At 35.5% G+C, this 19,846-nt stretch overlaps 2 protein-coding genes across 6 annotated transcripts; both read left to right on the forward strand.

Annotated features, from left to right (window-relative positions):
- Positions 1–843: 843 nt before the first annotated feature.
- LOC118057049 (uncharacterized) lies at positions 844–14,645 on the forward strand. 2 transcript variants are annotated; one of them, XM_035069498.2, is made up of 24 exons: positions 844–1,165; positions 1,707–2,311; positions 2,444–2,568; positions 2,703–2,797; positions 2,883–3,110; positions 3,610–3,700; positions 4,185–4,236; positions 6,698–6,855; positions 7,072–7,142; positions 7,233–7,427; positions 7,586–7,624; positions 7,760–7,867; positions 8,460–8,549; positions 8,714–8,789; positions 9,137–9,233; positions 9,310–9,379; positions 9,473–9,649; positions 9,726–9,848; positions 10,130–10,213; positions 12,479–12,663; positions 12,870–13,008; positions 13,098–13,154; positions 13,895–13,966; positions 14,100–14,645. In XM_035069498.2, exons 2-24 carry the CDS (start codon positions 1,740–1,742, stop codon positions 14,205–14,207), a joined length of 3,012 nt encoding a protein of 1,003 aa, XP_034925389.1. In that variant the 5' UTR covers positions 844–1,165; positions 1,707–1,739; the 3' UTR covers positions 14,208–14,645. The 2 variants fall into 2 exon arrangements, with proteins under 2 accessions (XP_034925389.1, XP_034925390.1); XM_035069499.2 differs by having other exon boundaries at positions 844–1,161.
- A 1,562-nt stretch (positions 14,646–16,207) lies between these two features.
- Positions 16,208–19,731, forward strand: LOC118057050 (4-hydroxybenzoate polyprenyltransferase, mitochondrial). 4 transcript variants are annotated; one of them, XR_012169804.1, is made up of 9 exons: positions 16,208–16,731; positions 16,863–16,998; positions 17,204–17,325; positions 17,454–17,523; positions 17,653–17,802; positions 18,435–18,570; positions 18,672–18,768; positions 18,903–19,096; positions 19,371–19,731. XR_012169804.1 is itself a non-coding variant. In XM_073409025.1 (8 exons), the coding sequence occupies exons 1-8, from the start codon at positions 16,349–16,351 to the stop codon at positions 18,970–18,972; spliced, it is 1,164 nt and encodes a 387-aa protein (XP_073265126.1). In that variant the 5' UTR covers positions 16,208–16,348; the 3' UTR covers positions 18,973–19,731. The 4 variants fall into 4 exon arrangements, 1 of the variants encoding a protein (XP_073265126.1); XR_012169803.1 differs by having other exon boundaries at positions 19,451–19,731; XR_012169805.1 differs by having other exon boundaries at positions 19,456–19,731.
- Positions 19,732–19,846: the final 115 nt, after the last annotated feature.

Genomic DNA, 19,846 nt, shown 5'->3' on the forward strand with positions numbered 1-19,846 from the left:
GCTATTTATTGCTTGTTTTTTTGTTTTACAATTATATTATTGAATTACCTAAGTTTCTTGAACTCATTTACTTGAGTCCTGTATTTCTCTTGTCTTTGTACAAGCACCACATCATTTTAGTATTTTATGTTAAGAAAAAATTAATTTGGTCTACATTGTAGTGTATGACACCTATCTAATTATTGATAAAATAAGTAAGTTCTAAAATATAAGCTGAAATGCGAGTGTCGCTACTCCATAACATTCAAAATGTGTCAAACTAAGATAGTGTTTAACTTAGCCGTTAAATTGTACTTTTAAATTTTTAAATTTTTTTTTTCTTAATTTTAAATTAATTTTATTAGATTTTTTTGATCGTTTTGATATAATGGTATAAAAAATAAACTTAATTTTTTTTTAAAATAATATTTTAATTTATATTTAAGTGAAAAATACTTTGAAAAGTATTATCAACTATATTTCCAAACAAGTACTAAAGAGGTATCTGAGATTGCAATTTAATCGCGCATTTGAAAATTTTTGATTTTTTTAATTTTAAATTATTATTTTAGTGTTTTTGGATTGTTTTGATGTAATAATATAAAAAATAAATTTTAAAAAACACAATTTCTACCACACTTTTAGACATACAATGGGATGATATTTGATATTGTGGTAACTGTTATTTTTGAAAGTACTTTTCATTTAAAAATTTATTAAAATAATATATATTTTTTTAAAATTTATTTTTAATATTTTCACGTCAAAATAATTAAAAAAAAAGAAATAAATTGCATATATATATATATATATATATGCAATTTATTTTTTTTTTTTTATATAATTATATTCAGAAACGCAAAACAAAGAAACCAGAAAAAACAAAGAAAAAAAGAGAAGTGAAACCTCTGACAACAGACGTTGTTTGTAACATAAAACTTGCAAACACAACACTCTTACCTTACCTTCATATCCTTTATCGACCTCAAATCTAATCTCTCCCTCTTATTAACAACACTTTCGCATCTCCATTCGCTTCCACTTTTACCGCTTTCTTCTCTCTCTCTGTCCCTCCCTCAAGAAAAAGAGAGGAGAGGAAAAAAAAGAGAGGGCTTGTATGTAACTTTGTTATGGGCACGTGACTGAGCTTTAACTAGGTTTTGAAGTTCTTAATTCATCAACGTTGGTAATCTTTTATGAACATTTTTCGTTTTTTTTTTTTTTTTTTTTGCAGTTAATTGACTGGAAATGTTAAAGAATTAGCTATATAAGGGTAAAATTGCTTAGCAAGTGGCAAGAATTCTTTTTCATTCACGTGTGTGTATTTCTACATTAGAATTTTTGGATGGTTTGATGACTGCCTTTTTTAGTTGGACGTGTAGGGTTAATGGGCTCATCTTAGATTTTATAACCACGGCCTTTTTGTTGGTGTTTTTGATTGTTAAAAAGATAATAAAGTGTAAAATGTGAACTTTGAATGGAATGATTGAAATAGCGAAGGACCAGTTTTGTTTGGGTAAAATTTTGCTGCGCATATCTTGATAATTCCTTGCCATTCATGTATATGCATTGATACATTGGATTTTTTTTTTTTTTGTTGTTTTGTTGAGTGCCCTTTTTTAGCCGAATGTGTATGGGTAATGGTTTTATCGCTGATTTTGTAATCAAATTCTTGTTTTTGGTGGTGTTTATGATTTTATGTGAACACAGTTTCGTTGTTTTTGCAGTACTGCAGGAGCTAGTCGGAGCAAGGAGCTACAATGTATGCAGGAATAGTTAAGTGTAGAAATCCGAGATGGGGTTCTTTCTTTCATCCATCAAAGCATTTCATTAGGCCAAACTGCCAGGACCTGTCTATGAGCTGTTCAATAGTAGCGAGGGGCCCTTTTTTGCATGCTAGTTTCATTAAAAGAAAGCTATTATATTCACTTTCATCAAGGAGCATTGCCTTCAGAAATAGTGATGGTGGTTTGCTTAGAAGGTCTAATACGTGTTGGACGGATATTCAATTCCGTGCATGTAGTTCAGGATCGGATGGGAGGAATACGAGTGAGGATAAACATGCCCCGGTGAAAGATGGAGCTAGCTCTGATAATGAGAAAACCCGGCAAGAAACAGTTAGTGAAGATGCAAAGCACTGTGATGCACATGCTCGACTAGGGGAACAAGATCAAAAGGAGTGGCTTCATAATGAGAAGCTTGCTATAGAAGCTAAAAAGAAGGAATCTCCATGTTTGACTAGAAGAGAAAAGTTTAAAAATGAATTCTTGAGGAGAATTGTTCCATGGGAGAAGCTGCATGTTTCCTGGGATAATTTTCCGTACTACATCAAGTGATTGCCCCTACTAGTCTTTGTTATTTCTCATCAGCCTCTTTTTTTTTTTAATCTTAAAAGTCACTAGGTTTGGCTATTACTAAATCACTCAGTTTGGGATATTCATTAATGATTTATGTTCTCTTCTAGTGAGCACACCAAAAATACTCTGGTGGAATGCGTTGCTTCCCATTTGAAACATAAAAAATGCACCACTTCCTATGGGGCTCGTCTGACATCTTCGAGTGGGAGAATTCTGCTCCAGAGTGTTCCAGGTCGATTATTAACCATCTGTTTTAAAACTTGTTTGCTGCTTTGTTTCATTTTTTTGTTTTATATTCTTGAGTCCTATTGGTAAAACCAAAATGAGCTTTTGAATCAGTTAGCCATGTCTTGATGCCATCTACAGGAACCGAGCTTTATCGGGAAAGAACTGTTAAAGCACTGGCACAGGATTTACAGGTTCCCCTGCTGGTGCTTGATAGTGGCGTTCTTGCGCATTATGTAAGATTAAGATAATTTCTGGATATTTCTGTATTTCTGATATCCAAACTAAGTTTTAGTGATCATTATTTTGATCCTGTACCAGGATTTTGATGATGATGAGTGTGTACCAGATGATAGTGCAGAATCTGTGGAGGATGGTATTTCAGAGTCAGAAGTTGAGGACGAAAATGACGCAGTCAATGAAGAGGAGTGGACAAGCAGTGTTGAGGCTAAATCAGATTTTAGTGATGATGATGCAGTTGATGTAGAGGCAACTGCTGAGGCATCCCTGAAGAAGCTTCTTCCCTTCAGCCTAGAAGAATTTGAGAAGGTACGTTTTCTAAAGTATCAGCTGTCTGATACAAGGTATTTTACCACTCACTGTTTGGTGCAAATTGGAGGAATGGTATGGAGTGGATTAGGAAAATATTCTGTGAGATGCTAACTTGATCTCATCAACACTAGGTCTTGAATTGGGGATAATATAGTGACTCGGAAAGCAGTTCCACTTGTTTGATACAGACAAGAGTGTTTGAAGGAAGGAGACATGTGATGATGATCTCAGAATGATGCATTTGATGTTTTAATATGCTTGGCCAATTGGTTTCTGATTCCTTTTGCTGCTATGGACCATTATGAACTTATGGCTGCTGTCAAAAATTTTCAATTAAAACTTATTGCTTTCTAATTTTTCATAATTAATTTTTATTTTGTGGATTGTGGACAACCATTGCGAACTGTAAATATTTCCTAATTTCTGGTTATCAGAATTTTTATTTTTTAATGAAGAGCATGGTAGACTTTCTGATTGTGTATTCATATTATGGCAGAGAGTCTCTGGAGAATGTGACAGTTCCTCCAAGTCCTCAAAGAATGAGGCTGAAGACACTTCTGAGACCCTCAAAAGGCCACTTAATAAAGGTAACTTTTTTCCAACTATCCTTACACCGTGCTTTTATTTATTTTCCATTTTAGAACTATGCTCTGTAACATGTTTTTTCCCTAATTGCCAATGTATTCTTTCACTAGTTTCTGTTCTTCAAATAAGTGCAAACATATTTCTCTGATAAGCTTTGTTTCCATTCCTTTGTATTTTTTAAGGCAGTCATTGCAGGTTGGTTTGTGGTGGTAATGTTTCTAGTAGTAGTAGTAGCTGCTGCATGTTTTTTAGTGAAGATGCTATCATGGCCGTGCTTGGATTATTTTATGTTACGATGGTAGTTGAATTCTGATGGTTTTCATGTTCAATTTGAACAAATTTAAATAGCAATATTTACTGTATTATTGTGTTATTGTTGATTTTAGGCATTTCGCATTGCTGATTTTTTTTTTAAAAAAGGAAGTTTGACATTTTTTATGGTTTTCTCCATTCATCCGTTTATCTTGCTTGGTCATATTTTATTAGGGGATCGGGTGAAGTACGTGGGGCCATCCATACGCATTGAGGCTGATGATAGGTACTATTTCATCTCCCTTTTGTCGCATTTAAGACATAATAGATCTTTCCTCATTTTACGCATTAGCAAAATAGAAGGTTCAATGTCATAATTAAATATTTTCAAAATGTATACATACAAGGATGCAGATCATTCAATGATCTATTGAAGGACCTGTTACAGATCTAAGAGTTTGACTCGCTGCTTTGCTATACATTATATTTGTTGCTTGTGTATGTGTGCTGTTCTTAACAAGTCACATGCTTTCAAAAAGATAAGAGAACCAAAATAAGTGGAAAAAAAAACTAAAAAAGAATAAAGACAGGAAATTGTCCTGACCATGCATACAAGATACAAATTGTTAGATGCAGAAATACAATAACAGTATTCAAAACAAACAAAACCACTTATGTGCAAAAGGTTCAGATTTGAAAATAAGATGGTGGCAATCAAATGACTGGTTTGATACATGACTATAAAGACCACGGGTATCATGGCCAGAGGGTATTCTGGTCATTTTTTTTTAAAAAATCATTGCGCTTAACCTCATCAACCACACAAAATTTGACAGCACAGGTTTGTATTGGGGAAGATACCAATATCTGATGGTCTGAAAAATGCTTATACCACTATCCGTGGCTGGTGGGTCAGTTAGTTGTCCTGTTGTGCAGAACCAAACCACATAGACGGCACTGTTTTTTTTGCTGTTGATAGATGGGAGAAAGTTAGGAGAGGTTGATTGTGGTACAAAAATTAGAACAAAAGAGCTCTCCCAAATCTCTTTACTTGTCTGCTACGGATATTCCTTTGAAAAAATTTGCACTGAACACCTTGATGAAGTGAAGTAGCTGAAAAAGGCAATGATTGTTTCAAAAAATTATTGAGCTATACCCAATTCAAATGTGATAATTATTGTGAACGTTGATATAGATGACATTACACTGTTGACATTTTATTGGAGCTGCTTCTGTCCTTGGTGGCTTCATTTTCTGTCAGGATACAATTCACCAAGGCATTTCCTTTCATTTTCTGCTTTCTCTTTTGTGAAAACTGTACCACACAGAATTATTTTCTTTGGCGGGTGGGATTACATGTTTCACAAACCTGGGGATATTAGAGGTTCTTACATTTTGACATGTGCTTCTGCTTTTGTATTCTAGATCTAGCAATTTCTTCTCTGGTCCATTCTAGAGAGCAAGCGTAGATGTTTTGTTATCTTGTATTAAACAGTTAAGTACCTGCATGTTAAATGCCAGTTCCAACTACTCATCATGGTTCCTACCTTCAGAAAATTCTCCAACTACCCTGCTAATCACGATAAATTTTCCTTTAAAGGTTAATTGCTTGGGATGGGGATCTAACCCTGTAAATTTTGTCTAGCACTTTAAGTATCCACTGCATCTTCTTTTCCCGAAGCATTTCAAATATTTTACACCAGGGATTCCACATATTGATATTCAGAGAAAAAATTGAGTTCAGAGGAACTTACAGCGATAAAGACACAAATATCTACATACTTATCAATTTTAAGCAAACATATAGATGCTTAAGGAGGCTTAAAAACATCACTGGTCATGCTGGTAATACTTGCATGCCATTTTTAACGTAAAAAAAAGAAATTCAAGTAATATATGTTTGGCTTCATATAGAACTTTTAGGCATCAGTAGGAAACTGATAATTTCCTTTTAGCAAATTTGCAGCATATAGATGGATGAGACAATACACAAAGTTGTATAGTATCAGCACTTTTGAATTGATTATCAAAACAGCTTTTGGTCAATATTCATTTACTTAGTTAAGAAACAACTATTGTCCTAGGTAGAGTGGATGATTCTGGTGGAGTTTTCATTGACCAGCAGTGTGTTCTTGGTGCACAATTCTAGATGATCAATTGTTGGTGCTGCCCATCTGGTGGTGCTCGCTAGATTTAGGTCATAAAATGGTCTGCTGCTGTCTCAATATTTTGCAGCATTGCTTACCCTGTTTCTTTCAAGTTCAGATGCCCCACGGAAATGCAGAAGCTTTCAGATGTGTTGATTTATTATATTTGGCAGTTTGAAAGTGTAGAAAGAGTGGTGAATAAATAAAGTCTTTTGCTTTTCTAAGGCTTTGTCTTCTAACACTGAAATGTCAACTTTATGATGGAGTGCATGATCTTCAGCGTATGTCATGATTTAGCCTTACATGCTATGCTTTGGACTCATGTCAAGTGAAACTTGTGATAAGTTATTCTGACCATAAATTATCTTTGCAATAGCTTTAACCAGATATAAGCTCTTATTTTTCTTAAAACAGCATAAGATCACCTTTAGTCTCATTAGACTTACTCATTTACTTGGACTAACAAAGCTAAGAAATTTTTTGTTATAGGCTTTGGAGGAACATTAATTCAATCAACATTAGAGTGCATGCACTTTCATATTTCCTGCGCTCATGACATTGGCAGGCAGAACTTTTGATCAGAGAGCGTTATGTTTTCAGGCCTTTATCAAGTGGTCAACGTGGGGAAGTATATGAGATGAATGGAGATCAAGTCGCTGTTATTTTGGATATTGGTAATGATAACAAATCAAACGAAGGAGAGAAGGATGAGAAACTCCAAGAGCAGCCTGCAAAAGCACCAGTTTGTTGGATAGATGGTAATTCCTTGCACTGGTAATTACTTAAATCGAAATGATGTTAAAGTTGATTAAGGTCATCAGCTTTGTGAAAATTGTATGAGGTGTTGAAGCATCATTTGGATGTTTGAATTAAAAAGCACAATCTGGAAATTTAAAACCTGGCTTACCCCTTTAACTATAAATGTGGCCTGTGTTTGCATGGGTGTAAATAACCGAACTTTGGCTGATGTACAGCTAAGGATATCGAGCATGATCCTGACACCGAGACAGAAGACTGCTATATTGCGATGGAGGTTCTGTGTGAGGTATTATTGTCTGATATTTTCTCTTGCTGTCCATTGCTACTTGTCTTGATTTTGCTGTTAAGATTAATTTTGGTCTTCCCTAATTTGCAGGTTTTGTGTTCCATGCAACCCATTATTGTCTATTTTGCAGATTCTTCTCAGTGGTTGTCTAGGGCAGTTTCCAAGTCAAACCACAAGGATTTTGTAAGCAAGGTGCAGGAAATGTTTGACCAATTACCAGGACCTGTTGTTTTGATTTGTGGACAGAACAAAGCTGAAACAGGGTCAATGGAGAGAGAAAGATTTGTAAGTTTCAAAAGTTTATCAAGTTATATGCACCCATACACATACATACACGTTGAAAGCATTTGATTCCCTTTTCAATTGTTTTTCAAGCTGTGGATAACATTCATTCCATTTTCTTCTCATTTGTATCTTTTTCCTTTGAATCTCATACTCAACAGACAATGGTTCTCCCAAATTTGGGTCATCTGGCAAAGCTGGTAAGGCTTTCAAAACTTCTAAAATGTTAAGAATTGGAAAGAAAATATTAAGATTAGTATCATATTTATCAAAGGCAGCTTTGAGCTTTGCTATTGTTTCTATGTAATTAACCCAAAAGTGATTTTAATTTCCAGCCTCTCTCCTTGACGCATCTCACTGAGGGACTCAAAGGGGCAAAGAGATCCAATGAAAAGGACATATACAAGCTCTTCACCAATATTTTGTGCCTCAATCCCCCAAAGGTATGACTGTTGTATTTATTCTGTATTCTGATATGTTTTAAAAAATGAAAAGACGCATGCTGTATTCCAGAGTAACTGCAGTTGTAACACTGTTTTGTTTTTCAAGTTTTTGTTTTACTTTTTCCTTCTTACCTAGCCCCTCCTCTTTCTTGGGATCCCTTAATGGTATGGTTTAGACCTTAATAAGTGTGTATGTGTACGAGTGATCAGTGTTCTACACAAATCAAATGTTAAATTTGGAGCCAAGTAGTTAACCCCCACAATTTTATGAAAATGTAATGTATGCCGTTTAATGCCTAGAATGGAACAAAAGTGTTTTTTGCAGGTCTGCCCGTGTTTAAGTAAATGTGCTTTCCTTTGAAGGAAATTGTGATGGTAGCATGTTTTTACTGGCTTTGGTGTCTAGTAAGATCATGACTGAAGCTTACTTTGAGGTTTAGATGGTAGGGTTGGAACATGAAATCCTTCTTCTCAAACTGCACTGGCTTCTGTCCTGATGAGATCTAGCGCTTTACTATATTTCCAATGTGGCTTTATCTCTCTGTTTTTTTTAATCATTTTGATTGTATATTTTTTTGCCTGCTGCTTACAGGAGGAAGATCTTCTTAGAACATTCAATAAACAGGTTGAAGAGGACAGTAAAATTGTTATATCAAGGAGTAATTTAAATGAACTGCACAAGGTAGGGACTCACTGTAAAAGGTTGTTTCACCATGGCAGTGTTATAGTTGCTTTACTTGTTAGATGGAGTGAACTTTTTAAATTTCAAGTTGCACTAGGTAATTTGATACCCATGCTTTTGTGCACTATTTGTCTTTGGAATTTGCTGATATAATTCTAATGCAGGTTCTTGAAGAAAATGAGATGTCATGCATGGACCTATTGCACATAAACACCGATGGTCTGATTCTAACAAAGCGGAGTAAGAAACTGAAAATAACATATTTTTAGCTGATTTCTGCTTATTATCAAACTGTTGGTTCTGTATCTAACATCACAAAATCTGTATGTTGACTGTGAAGTTTTTAGGGAAAAAAAGTAGCTGCTCAATTTTACAAATCAAAGTTGAAGGAATGAAAGTTTTCTTCACCAGAAAAAAGTCTAAATATCAATATGATAACCTTTACCTTTGCTTTTCTAAAAACGTTTACAAGCCTAACTAGTTTGACAAGTTCAACTTTACAAATGAAGGTTGAACAATTTTATTTATTTATTTTTTTTCTGATACACCTTTTGGATCTGTAAACTGACATTCATTTTGTTTTGCAGAGGCTGAAAAGGTTATTGGCTGGGCAAAGAATCATTACTTATCATCTTGCCTGCTCCCATGCATAAAGGGGGACCGATTGTCTTTGCCTCATGAAAGGTATACCTACCTCATGCTTGTATGTTAGTCAAAGTTTTGGGATGTTAAAGCTGATATCTATTCTTTTCATGGAAAGCCTTGAGATAGCAATCGTGAGGTTGAAGGAGCAAGAAACCATATCTGAAAAGCCATCACAGAATCTGAAGGCATGTGTAACAATTCCGTCTTCTCAATGGTTTGAGAATGTTGAGAGCTTTATATATTATATGCTCATCGCTAATGAATAGAAATATCAGCAGAACATGGCTAAGGATGAGTATGAAAGCAACTTTGTTTCAGCTGTGGTAGCTCCGGGTGAAATTGGTGTCAAATTCAATGATGTAGGTGCTCTTGAAGATGTGAAGAAGGCTTTGAATGAACTCGTCATTCTTCCTATGAGGAGACCAGAACTTTTCTCTCGTGGAAATTTGTTGCGGGTACTGATTTTACACCTAATATGCACAATCCTTGTTAGCCATTTTTCAGTGCTTGATTTTGTAAAGCCTTTTCCAGCCTTGCAAAGGAATTTTGCTTTTTGGACCTCCTGGAACTGGGAAAACCCTTCTTGCCAAAGCACTTGCAACAGAGGCAGAGGCAAACTTTATCAGTATTACTGGTTCAACTCTTACTTCAAAGGTACATTAAGAAATTGATGCTGTATCCGCTTATTTAGGTTTAAGTTCCAAGATGCAGACCTTGGCTGTGTTTCATGTTCTCTTGCCTACAATAATCAAAGTCACAAAATTAGCACTGATATGCATGCTTGTGTTTGTAGTTTTGGCAGTAACAAATATCTTCTATACAAACGTTTTGGGTTCTAAATTCAATCATGATTGATTAAGCTGAGCAGTTTCAGTTTGTGTAGTCATTTGTTGCTCTGTTTCTGCATGTTAATGTTTTCCAGTTTCCTGAGACAGTGGTTCGGAGATGCTGAAAAGCTCACCAAGGCTCTCTTCTCCTTTGCTAGCAAGCTGGCTCCTGTCATTATATTTGTGGATGAGGTGAGTTTCTCCTTTTTCAGTGTGGGCGTGCATGTGTGCCCACACACTTGACAATTGCAGTAAAATAAACTTCTGCATTAGCATGAAGAAACCGACTTTTTACTTCTAAATTTAAATTCATGATATGATACTGTGCAGTTTACAAGTTTTTACCCTTAGTAAAAGGTGGGATGTGAATAGTAGAAAAAATCTATTGCAGGACACAAAAAGTATCCAGAAACAAATCTATCTCGCTTCCTTTTCTTGCTATAAAAATGCCAGGGAAATATGAAAGTTATCTTCACAATCTTCATTCTTATCTTTTCTTCTAGTTCCCAATCTAATCCTTCAATTCCAATTTTGCTGAGGGTTTAGATGCAAATGTGGATTCTAAATTTGCAATTTTATTCCTTATAATTTAAATATATTGTTATTGCCTCTTTAAAAAGTTTACAAGAAACAACCTGAAGTCCGAAAACATTCAGGAAATTAAAATCCAATCCAAGATAAAAATAATAAAAAAATGCTAGGAAAACAACAAAATTGGCTCAAACAACTTTTATGCCTAATTCTTGAAGATCTAACGGTCCAATAAGCGACATAGTGGTTCTCTATAAGAAAATTGTCTGTAAAATCACTAGGAAAAGTTTAAGCCCAGATCAATTGTTGGATCTCCTATTATCTTAGCTTTAATGTGCTAACCTAGTCAGACGCGACAAAGCCTTCTTTTAGACCTAGACCTATCCTACTAGTCCATAAAAGCATTTGCTAGGCCATTTACATAATATGCCAGTGTTAGATCCTCTTTTGGTAGTGTCAGATCCTCATTTAAATGCTTAAAATCTGTAGTTTCTACAAGCCTGGTTGCATCATTCTTTCCAAGTTAGAGAGAACTCGTCCTTGAGTTTTGTTCTTTCTCTAGATAAGGTGTCAAGTGTTGAACATTAAAGACATCAGAAGTCTTTAGATGGCTATGACAGTGAAGTCTATAAGCGTTGTCATTTAACTTCTGCAACACCTCATGAGAACCTATCTTTCTTTCCTTTGGCTTCTTGCATTCGCCCATTGAAAACTAGTCACGAGTAAGCAATGCCTATACTAGATCACCAATCCTTAACACTAGTCATAAGTATTAGATAGGGCATTATACTTTGCATTATTATCTTCTTTACTTACTCATGAATACCATATAAGTAATCTGCCATACCATCAGCTTGAACACCTAGTCATCCAATACGAGGGACACATATCAACTCCAACACTCTAGAAGGGTTTTGTCCATAGACGATCTTGAATAGACTCAGTTGGGAAGTCCGATTCCAATAGCTGTTATAATCAAACTCTGCTGGACATATCCCATTGTTTTAGCTTGTCTCCTACTAAACTTCACAACAAGTTACCAAGGTTTCGGTTAAATATCTTCGTTTGCCCATCTGTTTTAGGATGATATGCATAACTAAAGTTCAGTTGAGTTCCCTTCTTATCCCACAAACCCTTCCGATAGCTACTCATAAACTTCACATCTTTACCGAAGTGATGAATCTAGGAATGTCATGTAAACGAACCACCTCGTTAAAGTATAGATAGGTTATTTAGGATACATCTATGGTCTTTTAACCATAGTTTTGAAACCCGGCTTAAGACTCGGCTGAGTTGGAACTGGAACTAGGCTGTGTTTAAGAAAAAATAGGGCAAGTCACAACCCGTGGTGACCCAGATGACCTGGTTGACCTGGCAAAATTTAGTTGTAACCTGTTGACTATTTTGTAAACGACGTTGTTTTGATTTATAAAAAAAATATGGTTGACTAGGGTGACCCGATCAAAACCTCGTGACCCGGGCTTGGGCGGGGTCGACCACCGGGTCGGGTTTCAAAACTTTGCTTTCGGCAGGCTATGAAAGGGGTCATCTTCGAGAACTTGTCCACAACAACAAAAATAAAATCAATGGCTCGTAGGGTAAGGAGTAAACCTAACACAAAATCCATGCTAATATCCAACCACGAATGGAGTATCATTGTTCACAATTTTAATGAATGGAAAAAGCAAATTGCATCATTCTCTATTTTTTGTCCTTTTATTGCCTGTAGATGTCTATGTGATGATGAATGGTGTTCTGATAAATAATCTTCTTTTCCCTTTTCATTTTCTTCATGGATCTAGGTTTTGGTCATTTTGACAATATACAGTGCAAACATGGCTTTCTTTTGACATTCCTAAACACCCCTGGATTCAATCACTCTTACATTTGGAATGCTATTTCATTTACTGGATTTTGCATGTGTAGGTTGACAGTTTGCTTGGTGCTCGTGGTGGTTCTTTTGAGCATGAAGCTACTAGAAGAATGAGAAATGAGTTCATGGCAGCGTGGGATGGAATGAGATCAAAAGATAGCCAAAGAATCCTTATCCTTGGTGCCACAAATCGACCATTTGATCTTGACGATGCTGTAATTCGCCGGTTACCTAGAAGGCAAGTTTGCTATGTGAAATCCCTTGTCATTTTGAGTATTGCAGCCTATCTGGTGGTTATAGATATCATGTTTTCCATGTATCCATACGTAGTGTGCTTTGCTGGTTTTAGAAATTATATTTTCCATGTTTCCATATGTCATGTCTGCTGCTATTTAAAGCAATAACAATGTATCTTATAAAATTGTGCTATATCACTGCCTATAGAATACTCGTGGACCTACCAGATGCTGAAAATCGTATGAAGATTCTCAGAATAATTCTGAATCGAGAAAATTTAGAACCTGATTTCCAGTTTGACAAACTTGCAAATGCAACCGAGGGATACTCTGGAAGTGATTTGAAGGTAATGCAGTAATGGTTGCTCTGAATGTCAAATTTTGAGTTTCTTGGAAAAAATATAGCGCCTTGACCGTGTCAAATTTTGTTTTTCAGAACCTATGTATTGCTGCAGCATATAGACCAGTTGAAGAACTTTTAGAAGAAGAAAAGGTGATTGAGTTTAATAATTTTTTTCAGGATTTACACTGTGCTTCCTTTAATACTGGGGTCTGTGCACACTTCGTGTCTGGTTTTGTTTGAGTGCTATTCTTGGCAGTGTGTTTTGATATTAATTTTGCTCTCTTGTGTTCGGTCATGTCATTCTCAATTTGAAACTAGGGCACCTGTTTGGTTAACTACAAAAAGTGAATATATAGACTTTTGGTGCAAAACAAGTTCATGTTCTGCCACGTTTCCCTTTCCCCTGCCTTTTTGAGAACATATGATCGATTGAAGTTTCCTCATCAACTACTAATGATTAGCTCAATTTATAAGAAAACAATATAATGCTGTGTGCAAGAGGCTGTGCCATAGCATGCAACAAAAATAATAAACTGTTCCTTTTAATATAATTAGTTTTAAGTAATGCTCATTGTCTGTTGTATACAGTGTGAAAATTGTAAATTAGCAGAAATATTTCACTGATTTCTATTAAGATTACACGGCAGAAGTTATCTAGATTCCTGAACTTTAGACCCCACCCCAAATGCACTTGCAAAGCACCTCAGAAATACCTTTGGTGTTTGCTACTGTATCACGTGTGCATCCTGTCCCCTTCCACTGAAAACCTCCCCCCAGCTGCAAACTTTGAATTCTTCGTACCTTTTGTGTTGCCTGAAGTCATTTTTACTTCTGATTTGTGGCCAAGTATTTGACTCTACTCTTTTTCCCTCTGGTCACTTTTTCTACAGGGCGGCAAGAATGGTGCAGCTCCTGCATTAAGACCACTTAGTTTGAATGATTTCATTCAGTCAAAAGCAAAGGTAACAATTTGGTTAATTGACTGTTCTTAGCAGTTTGATACAGAATAAAGCCAGGCGGTGAAACCATATATTCTCCTTCATGCTGAGATTATGGAATTTTTATGTAGATTGATATCTATTACTTGTTTTTTAGGTGGGGCCTTCAGTTTCCTTCGATGCAGCTAGTATGAACGAGCTGAGGAAATGGAACGAACAATATGGAGAAGGTGGAAGCAGAAAACAATCACCTTTTGGTTTCTGAAACTACTCTGATCAGGTTTCTACATTAATTTATTCCTGGGGAAAAAGAGCAGGTGAATAAAAGAAACAAAGTACGCTTTCCCGTTAGTGGAGGATTATCCAAACAGACCCCTCATTTCAACCTTCTGCACACGGTGTGCACAGGGCGAAGGAGGTAGCCTAGGATGATAAAATGCAATGCAACATGCTTCCCGTTGCCCTAGTTTACAGGCTATTTTCCTGCCATGTATATTTCCAGAAGTACTGACATCACATAAATTTTACATTTATATTCAGCGATTCTCATTATTGTAGTCCGAAGTAGCTGGTTAAGCCACATGCAAACAGTTGCAATGGGCGTCTTTAAATCTAGTTTCTGTAGTTCCTAACAAATTACTTGTGAAAATGATATGTAAATGGCTGTGCCAGTTCTTCAAATCAATGCTTTTAATCTTTTATCGTTACTGCGTAAAATAGTTTTAGGCTGTCAGCATTTAATTCATGCAATCATGCTTCACGTTATGGATCGATATTCCCGACAAGTAAGCAGATGTTGGATTTCTCCATCTCAAATGTGGGCCAAATGCTTGTTTTTCACATTTCTCTCTCTCTGTGGATTCGTGCTTAGATTACTCTTAAATACATTCAAGGGAGTAGGCTTTTGTTTAGGTCTCACTATGAAGACCTGGTAAAAAACTTGTGAAACGATGAACTAACCTCTCTTTCCTGTTTTTGTACTCTTAAACTTAAAGATCACTGTCCTCGGTGTTACTTTTTTAGCTTGGGATGCAATTCTTTTCCCCTAACAGATACTATGACCATCGATCTTCTTATTACAGTATATTTTGTTATGACAAGTGTGAAAACAACATTTATTTTTTATCATAATATTTTCTGAGATTAAGATTGTATAAAAATAAATTTGTTTACAAGACAGGTTCTTTCCAACGGAGAGAGCACATCTTCTCCTCTATCAAAACACCAAGTAAACACCGGCGTAAGAAACTGTCCTCCGAAAATTTGAATCATCGGGAGACTTTTCGTCAGCCGGAGATTATGTTGTAGAAAGAATGCTGTCAGTTTTAATGATATGATGGAAAAAACGAAGTGCATCTCCCTCAATTTTCTCCATCCATTATTGTCCACAGATAGATGAGGATGGGGTGAATGGTGTTTCGATAAATAACCTTTTTCCCTTTTCGTTTTCTTCGTCGTTTGTGGGGTTCCCCAAAATAGACCATTTGATCTTTAGATTTTTCTGTAATCCGCCATTTATCCAAAAGACAAGATTGCTTTTTTCTCTTTCGAGTATCATAGGCGTATCGACAACAACTACTCTCCCTGTGTCCTCTTGTCATTGTCAAGACACGATTTTTTTTTTTCGCCAACTAAAGGTTTGTTTGGCACTGTATTTTAAAAATATTTTTTAAAAAAATTAATTTTTTTTTGAATTAATATATATATTTTTTTAAAATTATTTTAATATACTGATCTCAAAAATAATTTTTAAAAAATAAAAAAAATATTATTAACATACTTTTCTAAGTTAAAAACACTTTAAAAAGTAAGCACAATTAAACTTCTAAACACACACATAACCTCATGCCGCACATAACTTACCCTTTTTGTTGCGAAAAATATATAATTATTATTCAAAATTCAACTTGTTTTAATATAAGAAACCATAAAACATTGTAGAAATTTTAATAACCTTATTTTCAACCCCCAAAATACTCTTTAATAATCTAAAAATTAGAAATCAAACCAAATAATAAAAACCTTAACGAGCCCTTACACGCTTTCTTCAGTATGGTTAAAAGACAACCATCTTTATTGTACTTTTTTCTTCAAAAAAAATTATTAATACGATGATCGATCTCTTTATGGCAAGAATGTGATCATAAAATACAATTTTAGGACTAAAAACTTAAAATTATAGGGATTAAATAAATATAAAAATAAAACGTAAAAGACCAAACTATGCTTTGTTGTGGATGCAGTGCACTTAGCGCGACGGAGTCATCATGAGTTGGGCTGAATAGTCTACAAACACTAACCTATGGTGCTACAGATGTGGATCCTAGGCGGGTAAGAAGCCTAACAAGGTCAAATTTTGCGCCATATAAATTAACCATTTCAAAACTAAAGCTATCTCTCCTCAAAATGGCGTCGTTTTTACTCCGTCGCGCTTCCTGTAGTGCCACCAGGATCCTCTCCTCTTCACTCTCTCTGCCTACCGCCGCAATAATCCCCAAATCAAACCCTAGCCCTAATTTTATCTATCACCACTATTTACTTCACCATTTCACTCAGTTTTCTCGACAAAATAAAATTCCTAGCCCTTATTTAACCTTCATTAAGGAAATCTCTAATATTCCAATCACAAAAGAAGAGAAAGAACAGAAGCGAAACAATGGAGAGTTGCCAAAAAGAGGAGAGAAGTCTTGGATTGATGTCTATTTGCCTAGACAAGTCAGGCCTTATGCACATTTAGCTAGGCTTGATAAGCCCATTGGGACCTGGCTTCTTGCTTGGCCTTGTATGTGGTAAGGATTTGTGTTTTTATTTTGTTAATTGTTCTGGGTTTTGTTTGGTTGCTGAGAAAAGAAAATGAAGGAATTTGAGAAATTTTGCGAAAGTAATAGGATCTTTGTAACATTTTTAATTTGTTATGTAGGTCAATCTCATTGGCAGCAGAACCTGGAAGTGTGCCTAACTTTAAGATGATGGCGTTATTTGGTTGTGGGGCTTTGCTTTTAAGAGGAGCTGGGTGTACTATAAATGATTTGCTAGATAGAGATATTGATACGAAGGTAAGGTTTTCATGAAACTGCGTACTGTATTGTTAAACGAGAAACTGATGTTTTGGTTAGCTGTAATTGCTCGTCTTGTTAGTGCATGCAATAAAGTTTGTGAATTTTGGTTTCCATAATTAGGCAAGAAAATCTCCAAAAAATTAGACTAACAGCTTCACCTTTTGAAAAATGTAACTATTTTTGTTGGAATTTTTGTGTGTAGGTCGAAAGGACAAAGCTAAGGCCAGTTGCCAGTGGTCTTTTGACGCCATTTCAAGGGCTTTGTTTTCTTGGTTTTCAATTGTTTTTGGGTCTCGGGATTCTTCTTCAACTGAATAATTATAGGTTAGTGCTGCTTCAATCACGCTTAGAAGTTGCATTTAGTTTGCAAGCTATTCAAATTCAATGCTGTCACCTTGCATTGAGCATGCATAATTATTTGGGTTAACTGTTACTTTATTTTTTTCTAACAGCCGTATTTTGGGAGCTTCATCCTTGTTGCTAGTCTTCTCATATCCCCTTATGAAGAGATTTACATTTTGGGTAAAGATTTTTATCTATTTGCTTTCTGTATTCTCATGTGCGCGCAAGTTTTTTTTGCTTTTTGACATTTGATGCAAAGTTCAAGAAAATCTGGTGATAACCCTGTTAAATGCAATTTTTTGGTTGCAGCCTCAAGCATATCTTGGTTTAACATTTAATTGGGGAGCTTTACTGGGTTGGTCTGCAGTTAAGGGGAGTCTGGATCCAGCTATTGTGGTACCACTATATGCTAGTGGAGTATTTTGGACCCTGGTGTATGATACAATATATGCTCATCAGGTATAGCATCATAGCTTAAGGTGATTTTCATTAGCCCTTTATTTTCCAGCTATATCATGCAAGTAAATTTGACTCATAAAAACCATGTAATATATGGTTCCTGAACTGTAAATAATAAGACTCCATTAACCCTCTCACGCTTTTTCCTTGTGTGAAGTGAAACCTCTTCAGTTTCTGCCCATGCTTCTTGGTGTTCCTAGAGTTAATAGTACATTCTTTTGTGCAAAAAGCTTTCAGCAATAGGCCACTGCAGTAATTAAAACTGTTGTACTTTTGGAGCTTTGAATGCTCTCTCTCTCTCTCATTTTTATTTTTTATTAACTTGATGGCTTATTTTGAATAAATGCTGTTTTTGATTTACAAGGTTTATCAGTTTTCTATTTCAGCCTATATTGTCCTTCTTCACAGATTATTCTGTTTTAAACAACTTGCAGTTTATCCACTATTTTTTTGTTTCAAATAATTCATATTTTTCCACTTAAATTTTTTATATAAACATGGTCCTTTCTTTCTTTTTGCAGTGTTCTGCTGTCCATGTCTTTTTGAGGTTGTGTACTAAATTTGTTTGATTCATAGTTTGCAGAGTGTTGTATTTTTGTGCTCTTCTAAAATCAACCTTGATATTTATTAAGGATAAGGAAGATGATCTTAAAGTGGGTGTTAAATCGACGGCCTTGAGATTTGGGGATTCAACAAAGGAGTGGATCACTGGGTTTGGAACTGCATGCATTAGTAGTCTTGCCCTCTGTGGATTCAATGCTGATATTGGTATTTGCTTTTTATGCTTCTAATGTACATGTTCCGTTTACTGTAGTTTTGCCCTTGGTAATCTGCATTTTCTTCTCCTTTTCCTTACAAAACATGAGCAGGGTGGAAATTTTATGCATTTCTGGCAGCTGCTTCGGGTCATTTAGCTTGGCAAATATGGATGGCTGACCTATCATGCCGGGCTGATTGCAATAGAAAGTATGTCTATAGCTCATAAGAGTTTCATGATTTCACAAAGCATTATTTGTGCTTCAAATTATTCGTTTAACCACTTTCAAGCTTGTAATATGATCAACTCACCACTTCCTATTGCATTTGTTTTCTTGCTGCAGATTTGTGTCAAACAAATGGTTTGGTGCCATTGTTTTTAGTGGCATTTTGTTTGGTAGACTTTGGTCATAGAGGTATTGTCACTTTTCAGTAAAGCTGACAACATAATGTGGTTCTGAATTTGACCCTCTTAGGGTGTTCTTGCTTGACATCATCTTGATGATAAGGCAAACTCATAAAAGATATGCCTTTTGTGGTAATTAAATCTCTCTCTCTCTATCTCTCTCCATGCTAGTCGAATACATTATTTTGAATATTCAAATTAGAGCACTATGTTGAAGCCAAAAAAACTACCATGCCACAGTAATCCTTTTGATCAATAGAGATTCTTTTCTCAGTACAGTATAGGGAAGCAACTAATAATCGATAGCTGTGCTGCTCATATTAGCTATAATGTTCTTAGTAGAAGATCACCATCTTTATTTCACTTCCCTTTTGTTTTATTATTTTTCTTTTGGCCATCGTTTTAGGTTGCTTGCAGGTTTATTAGTTTCCTCCACAATGTTTTGAATCTTGATGCCTCATGCGATCTCACGCTGCTGAACTGCAGGACAGCTTTTGTTGCTGACATCTAGGAACTGAGCAATATGTCAGCGCTAGAAGTCAGAGGGGTGGGTTTAGATCCATTTTGTTCATTTGGTTTATAAAAACCATTAGGTAGGCATTCTTTGTTTTTAATTCAATTTCACTATTTGAGATTCAGTATTATAGTTAGAACGAGACAAATACATACAGCATTCTCTTTGGCCAGAAATGTTGTTGTAAGCATCTCAACTTATTTTTGTTCGAATATGTTGATATTGAAGAGAAAAGCCTTAAGAGTTATTATTATGCATCGGGCTTCTGGTTCGGTCTTTTCCAACATGATGCTATTTCATATTTTTCTCCCAAGAGAAGAGTTTTCTTGTTCTCGATTCTGCTTTTTCGCTTCTAAACTAGGACAAGC

The sequence above is a fragment of the Populus alba genome, chromosome 5 (genome assembly GCF_005239225.2).
Source record: "Populus alba chromosome 5, ASM523922v2, whole genome shotgun sequence".
NCBI lineage: Eukaryota > Viridiplantae > Streptophyta > Magnoliopsida > Malpighiales > Salicaceae > Populus > Populus alba.

What these genes read in the sequence shown, in the direction of transcription:
- LOC118057049 (XM_035069498.2), top strand. Translation starts at nt 1,740, where the DNA reads ATGTATGCAGGAATAGTTAAGTGTAGAAATCCGAGATGGGGTTCTTTC. An exon ending in GCCTAGAAGAATTTGAGAAG is followed by an intron (nt 3,111 to 3,609) that starts GTACGTTTTCTA and finishes ATATTATGGCAG; the next exon opens with AGAGTCTCTGGAGAATGTGA. An exon ending in ATTTAAATGAACTGCACAAG is followed by an intron (nt 8,550 to 8,713) that starts GTAGGGACTCAC and finishes ATTCTAATGCAG; the next exon opens with GTTCTTGAAGAAAATGAGAT.
- LOC118057050 (XM_073409025.1), top strand. Translation starts at nt 16,349, where the DNA reads ATGGCGTCGTTTTTACTCCGTCGCGCTTCCTGTAGTGCCACCAGGATC. An exon ending in CTTGCTTGGCCTTGTATGTG is followed by an intron (nt 16,732 to 16,862) that starts GTAAGGATTTGT and finishes TTTGTTATGTAG; the next exon opens with GTCAATCTCATTGGCAGCAG. An exon ending in CGGGCTGATTGCAATAGAAA is followed by an intron (nt 18,769 to 18,902) that starts GTATGTCTATAG and finishes TTCTTGCTGCAG; the next exon opens with ATTTGTGTCAAACAAATGGT.